Source organism: Populus alba, chromosome 11 (genome assembly GCF_005239225.2).
Source record: "Populus alba chromosome 11, ASM523922v2, whole genome shotgun sequence".
Classification (NCBI taxonomy): Eukaryota; Viridiplantae; Streptophyta; class Magnoliopsida; order Malpighiales; family Salicaceae; genus Populus; species Populus alba.
Genome location: NC_133294.1, coordinates 12,686,602 through 12,694,183, shown reverse-complemented (window position 1 = coordinate 12,694,183; position 7,582 = coordinate 12,686,602). Strand labels below are relative to the sequence as shown.

Genomic DNA, 7,582 nt, shown 5'->3' with positions numbered 1-7,582 from the left:
AAATTTATTTTATTAAGAATAAACAGCATCTTTACATTTCTCAATTAAAAAAATCATGATACAATAAAACACCTACAACAATTAAATTTATGGGGCATATAATTCTCAATTTATTTTATTAAATATATGCATGAGTTTTTTTTATTCACGGTTAATTTTTTTCTTAATGTAAAAAAAAAAAAAAAACACATTGGAAACACCTATATATTTACTTTTTTAGTTAAAAAAAAAAATTTGATCTAACCTGTGACAAAATACGAGCCAACTGATTAGTGTTTACTATTAATGTGGCATGCATAATTAATTTAACTAGTTATTTGACCTATGCTTCGTTGTGGGTCAGCTAATTATTTTTTTGAATAAAAAAATGAATATGATGGCTTTTCTAATGCATTTTTTTACCATGAAACAATTCCCAATAATAAGTTGAAATATTTATACATTTATCTAATTAATTAAATTGATATTTGATTAAAAGATAACTAAAATTAAGATATTTGATCTCACAACCTGGATTATGTATCAGTCATGTTTAATAAATTTATTTGTTATGAAAAAACTCTTTATGAATCAAAAGATTATTTGTGCCAATAAAAGTAAGAAAAAAAGTTGTTAATGAAACTGAATTGAATGAAACTATGGATCTCAACTATAAACAACTCAGTGTTAAATTGAGAAACTAAAAAAAAAACCAATCTATTGTTGAAGGATGAAATTGAAAAAAAAATCATTTTAAAAAACTTGTCAAAGTTAATTCAACGAGTGGTAAATAAAAAGAACTTAGATAACCCAAGTCACTTTCAAAATTAGTGAAAAATTCTATAGAAAGAAAATAAATAAAAATATTGGAGTTTATTTGAATAAATAAAAAATTCTAAAATTGAGAAAAAAAAAACATGAGCCTAAAAAAAAAAACAAGACAACTCGGGCGAACCTCCTAAACTTGGATTAATATTTAAAACTCGCAACTCATGAAATCCTAAAACCAGGCTCAATCAAAAAACTCAATTCCAAATAATTTAATGTTGAAGGATAATACTAAAAAAAAATAATTTAAGAAAATACCAAAATGAAAAAAAATCAAAATCAAAACAATTCAAATCAAATTTGATAGAAAAAAAACATGAGAATAAAATTTTAAAAAATAAAAATTATCTCAAATAAAACAAATAGCAATCAATGGAATGAGGACTAAATTTGAAAGATAAAAAAATTAAAGGGGGGTGAAACTAAAAAAGAATTTTATTTTTATAAATTATGCCAAATAAAACAATTAGTAATAAAAAAAAAGACCAAATCATTGCAAATAAATTATTCCAATTGAAGAGCTGCTTTAAAATTTTAAAGGGAAATGAGCAAAACTTGATGAGTAGAGAGAGAAAAAAAAAGTTGTTAACGCCAAATGAATAGTCGTAAGCTATACACATCACCTGAGCACAGTGGAAACACCGAGACAATTTAAATGTTGCAATGAAAGGTAGTGTTTGATCACCAAACAACCTTACATGCTTTACTCGAAAGGCATGAAGGTCCCCCCTTGCACTGACACATGCAACTCACACGTCAACAATCATTTTTTTTAATAATATGTATAAATATTAAATTATAAAATTGCCCCTTAACCATTCTGATAATAACAAAGAATCCCCGACGCATATATAAATATGCCCTGGATAGAAGTTGTAGAAAATTCCACTTATAAGGACAAGTCATTTTATTATTTTAAAAAAATTGAATAGACTAAAACGTTGTTTTACATAAGCTTTAAAAAAATTGAGTTATTTTTATTGTGTATTAGAAAATTAAAAATATATAATTGTTCCTTTTAAATTTGACAATTACAAATGAACAGTTATAAAATTATTAAATTATAAACAATAACATGTTTTTTGTTTTGATTTTTTAAGAGAAAAATAGACATTTCACCATTCGTATTTTAAAGTCTCTTACACACTTAACATGCAAAATTTATAAAGTGGTTTTTAGTTTTTTATTAACAGAACATTATAGCGTGTAGATGTTTTACTGTTTGGATCACTGTGCTTTTACTGTGGACAGTGATAGTGTGCTGGCAAAATTGACCTTGGTCCGTGGTTATTCGGGGTTGGTTTTCAGAGTTGCCTTCAAAATATTTACAGGCTTCTTTTCCATTAAAAGCTTGCTTGGGGATTTATTTTTTTTTAATGTGGATTTACCTTTATAGGTGATAAAAATTAAAGCTGTTCGTCAAAGAATTTATTGACTTTTCATAGTGGATATTTTTGTATTTTTATTCATATTTAGTGTAATTATCAAAGTTATACAAGAAAATTTTGATATTTTCACATTGTTTATTATTTAAAAAAAAAAAAAAAAAAGCTGAAGGTATGTGCTCAAAACACGTCAGCGAATAAATGATGTTTACACCATTCCTCCAACTCTTTGAATGTACTGTGATGTCCTCTTCAATATATAGTGGCATATGATATTTAAAGATGGTTGGATTGTCACTCATAATTATTTAATTTAATTTTTTTTATCTTCTTTTTACTGGTAATGTACATAATTATCCTTGTTACATTTGGGGATGCTAATCCATGAAGCCTGATTAATAGCATAATTCAATTGTCAAAATCGACAGCAAGACACAATAATTCCATGTCGATGGGATTAAGACAATAAGATGCCATGATTCAATTTCAAATTGATCAGATTCAATGATTTCATGTCCTGTCTGTGTTTGTTTGATTATAGCCTAATAGTTGCCAGTTGCCTGCCTGCATGTAGCCATCATCAAAGAAATTTGTTACCGTAACGTTGAAAGCCAACCAACTCCTGTAATCTTCAAACCACATCCATCTACCATCTTAGATATCTTGAAGACAATATTTTCATGTTCTTAAACTAGTTATTTATTTATTTTTATTTTAAATAATTTCTCTAACATCACCAAACTTTATAGTTTTGGGATGGTAATTGTTGGTTATTAAATTAGGTCTGATCCGTCCATAATAAATGGAACATGATTCAAGTTATTAGAGGAGTTACTAAAAGAAGTAACCGTGTCCTCTAATAATATATAAATTGACATAACTCATATAAAAATAGGTGTGTGTTTCATTTTGTTGGATAATCACTATCTCTTCTCTTTATCTTGACTCTTTGCACTAACTTGACAATTTTACAAAAATATTCGTATTGTGAAATATCATTTTGGTTCTAGTAAATGAAATGATATTGAAATAATTGATACAGAAATAAAAAAACAAATTCTAACAAGTAATTTTCATTTCCGATTATATTACAGCAGCACATTATAATAATAGCCCTCAATTCAAAAGTGTTATTATCAATTATGGAGTGGTAATTTCATTTCCCTGATTTTGGAGTTAAATTTGCTAGCCATGGAGCTGGTGAATTATGATAATCATTTCACACAAAAAAAAAAAAAAAAAAAAAAATGAAGACTTAACTTGTATAGTTAACGGCAGGCCCGTGAATGCTGCAATAAATAAAGTCCTCAAAGACACATAAATGGTGGCGATGGTATAGATAGTCTAATTGTAACCACCGTGCTACAGCAAGATAACCTTCCAAACCCAACATTATTTGCAGTCACACCCCCTTTATAACAACCCTTCACCAAATCATCCCGGACATCATAACCACTTGCTTTAATAATACTTCAGTTGCTATTATGGTCACGTGCACTCTTTCTTCTTTTATTATTATTTTATTATTATATATCTTATTAATTTTATAATCCTAAAATTAACAATCATATAAATTTTTAATAATCCTAAAATTATTTAAACTTATAATTATTAAAAAATAAATTTAAAATATAACCAGTTAAACTACTTGAAATTATGCACTTTATCTTCTTTATCTCGTAGGAAGAAAAAAAAGAGATGAGATTGAAAAAAATTGCATCAAATTATCAAAGCAAGATTTACAAGAATGCATAGCAGTTAAAAAGTAAAAAGCACCACTAGTACTACTCTACCAGTATGAAAAAACTACAAAAACTACAGTTACCAATACAACCTTACCACATCCGTTTTTAAGCAGATAACTTTTTATTACTTTATATTATCAACATGGGCTTCAAAACCCAACCCCAGCCGCTCCGACCCCAAGCGTCGCCGCTGGTCGATGCGGCTCAAGCTTCCTATTCTTCCAGAAACAAGCCTCTGGCGCAAGCTTAGAGGCTGACCTCATTGGCTCAGACTTGCAGCGTGTCAGAACAAACGGCTCATATGCCTTGGCTCCTACCAGCTTCTGCTCTATCATTGTGGACATGGACTCTGTCCCGGCACATCGAGCCGGTGGCTTAGCCGGGTATGAACAAGAGGACCTACGTGGCTGCTGCAAGCTATTGCTGTTATTACCATTATTATACACCTGCGCAGGCTTAATGTCGATGCTAACTCTTTTCTTGGGCTCATCTTTACCGTTGGTTTTGTTGACTGGCCTTGAATGCTCTGGTAACCATCTGATGAAGTCTGTACTGCAAACCCAGGTTTCCCTGGATACCTCCATTGACAGCTTGGGCTCGCACATCATTAACAGCAAGCACTCTGGTAAAAGTGGTTGACTATTATCTCCTTCCCTTGACTTGACACCCGTTTGACCATTTACATGGGTTTTGCGGTCTTCGGGTTCTTCCTCTGCTAGCTCGGTCTCATTCTCTTCCTCCGACTCCTGTACTTGTAATTCAGCTACAGAAAGGGACTCTGGTTCTTGGTCTTGCAAGTCTTGGACAGCAACTTGTAAAGCTTCTTGTTCGAACCGTACAGACACTGAATTCTCCTCAATGTCATCACTCAGCCCTTGCACAACTTGCTCCTGTTCTGCTTGGAATACTCTGTCTTCTTGATTATCCTCCTCATTTTCTGGAACCACCTTGTATTCATTTTCGTTATTCATCAAGGCCGCTGGATCTACAATTTCTTGATCATGTGAAGAAGACTCATCACTGCATAGACCAACAGTTTCTTGTGTTGAGGATGTTAGCTGCAAGCTCATGACCTCAGGAGTTTCCGATTCCTCTTCTTCCTGTTTCACTAAATTAACTTCTTGTAGAACACCATCAATATTATCATCTGTGCTTCGAATTTCTTGGCTATCTTCTCCAGCTTCCAAAATAACCAAACTTTCTTCAGTTTCTTGAATAATTTGATGACGCTCTTCAATAGTTTCACAAAAAACCAACTTATCAGACACAGTCAAATCCTGTTTCTGCTCAATTATAATTTCTTGCTCAACTTTTATTTCCTCTTCTTGACTTGCCTTAACTTCACTTTTATTTTCTATATTGATAAACTTCTCTTCTTCTGCTCCCAAATTTCTATCCTTTTCACCCTCTTCATTATCTTCTTCATCTTGTGGAGCAGGAGATTCCCAGAACTTATTAGCAAGAGCAGCCATTTTAACAGGATCAGATCTACACCTCATCAACAACAAAGCATTCTTTGGTGGTATACAAATACTTACCCTTGCCTCTTCTTCTTGCAAACCCGCATTTCCTCCTTCAAAAACATGTCCTTCTTCTTTAAATTCAATATCTTCAAAAACATGTCTCCTATAACTCCTCCTCTCATCTCTTTCTTCTTCTTCTTCTTCTTCTCCGACCACCAACTCTATCTCCTTCCCTTTCCCTTCTCCCTCCTGCACTGCCACTAACCACCTTGCAAACACCGCCCCACAAGAGCTACTACCGTTGTTATTAGATCCTGCTGCAGCGGTATTCTCTTCTTTCTCTTTCTCACTTGCCATACATGAAGACCGGCAAGGTAAAAAGCAATTAAACTCAGCCCCAAAAGCCCTTAAAGCTTCACATATTGTCACAGGAAAATGTACCCATCTTTGATTCCTGTGTGACAAACCCTCCTGTTGCTGCTGCTGCTGATTCAAGAACTGATTGTTTATCAAATCATGATTATTGTTGCTCCCTTCCAAAGTATTGCTGTTTTGGTCTACTCTTCTAAAACTTACTTCCCCTCTTCTCTTTGATCTCGTCCTCAGTTTCTTCCCTTGTTTCTTGGTCTTAACTCTCACTTGACCAATGCAAGTAACCTTTGGAGAAGAGGGTTCTGGATTCTCAAAAGCACAGCCACGTTTTTTTCCATTAGTAGGGAACATTGGTGAAGCTTGTCCACCTCTCATACTGCCATTGCTTCTAAGTCTTCTACTGAGAGAGTTAGAGAGAGAGATTTGTGAGGAATCTCTGTGACGGCCAGGGCTGAGAATAGATTTTGAAGAGAGCTTCATGGAGGAAGAAGAGAGGCGTGAGGTGAAACAAATAAAGAGCTCACTTGTGTTGCTGCTGTTGTTGTTACTAGTGCTACTGCTATTGTTGCTGTTGCTTCGATGGGGTCTGTCTACAAATGTGTCCATGTTTTTTTGTTTCTTTTTTCTTGTTGGTTTAGCAATTGATCATTGAGGAGGGTAATAATGCAAGATTTGAAAGCAAAGAGGGAGATATTTTTATTGTTTTTGTGGATGGAGAGGGAAAACTCTGATCCGATGCGAAATAATGGTGGTCTTTGTTTGGCTGTATCATGTGTGGTTTGCACAGAGAGCTGCTCGAGAGTACAGATAGATGCAGGTGGATCGACAGAGAGAGAGAGAGAGAGAGAGAGAGAGAGAGAGAGATGGAGGAGGGTTTGCTACAACGAAAGATTTTACATGATAATATATGTATTATGCTCTTTGTCTTTAGCAATATGCAAATGACCCGACTCTGCCCGTGTATGTTGTGTAAATAATAGGGTTGTGCGCGCCTTGGATTGTAAAAGAAGCATTTTAATTTTTAATTTATTAAGTGAGTTTTTAAAATATAATTTATATTATATTTTAATATATTTTTAAATAAAATTTTTTTTAAAATTTAATATTTATACAAGTTTATATTGTTTTGTATTTAATTTTTATCAAATAAATAAAAATAACTTAATATTAAAATTTTAATATAATATTAAAAAATTAAGACTCAATAATTTAAATGGTTAGACGAAACCAGATATAATTTTTTACGACAATCCTACCCTTCTCGTGGTTATTCAGGACACATGTTGCCAGGCCGATGCTTTAGGTCAAGAAAAGCCAGGGATGTCCACAGAAGGAGGTTTTGATTGGCATGCATGAAAGCAAGAAATATATCTCTCTATGTTCTTTCCAATCCTCTTTTTATCTTCTTTTTAACAAGTGGGAGAGAGGCAGCAAAGAAAGGCGTTGTTCGCTTTCCAATAGTCTTCAAAGAGAAGGAATTAGTGTCTTCTTCGTATTGTACAGAACGCTAAGATTACTTAACAAGTTAAGCCTTCTTTTGCTATGTAAAAAGACAAAAACAAGATTAGAGAGCTCGAGCCAAGTCGTGGAACGTAAAGAAGAAGATGAAATGGCAATTGACACAAAATTCACGCCAATTTGCTCCCTTCTTACCAAGAAAATTATTAGCTATCTTCCGTGAACTCCCAATTGAAATGGTTGTTTTGCCTTGCCTCCTCGAGGATGTGTTTGGAAATGAGTGTTTTTAAAAGTTTTATTTTTTTTATTTAAAATAAAATAAAAATTATATTTTTAGATTATTTTGATGTGA

At 32.8% G+C, this 7,582-nt stretch overlaps 1 protein-coding gene across 1 annotated transcript; it reads right to left on the bottom strand.

Moving 5' to 3' along the window:
- Window positions 1–3,896: 3,896 nt before the first annotated feature.
- Window positions 3,897–6,652, bottom strand: LOC118035065 (uncharacterized). Its single transcript, XM_073412701.1, has one exon. It carries the CDS (start codon window positions 6,376–6,378, stop codon window positions 4,087–4,089), a length of 2,292 nt encoding a protein of 763 aa, XP_073268802.1. The 5' UTR covers window positions 6,379–6,652; the 3' UTR covers window positions 3,897–4,086.
- Between the last annotated feature and the right edge of the window lie 930 nt (window positions 6,653–7,582).

Excerpts from the sequence above, each read along its gene's own strand:
- LOC118035065 (XM_073412701.1), bottom strand. The coding sequence starts at position 6,378 with ATGGACACATTTGTAGACAGACCCCATCGAAGCAACAGCAACAATAGC.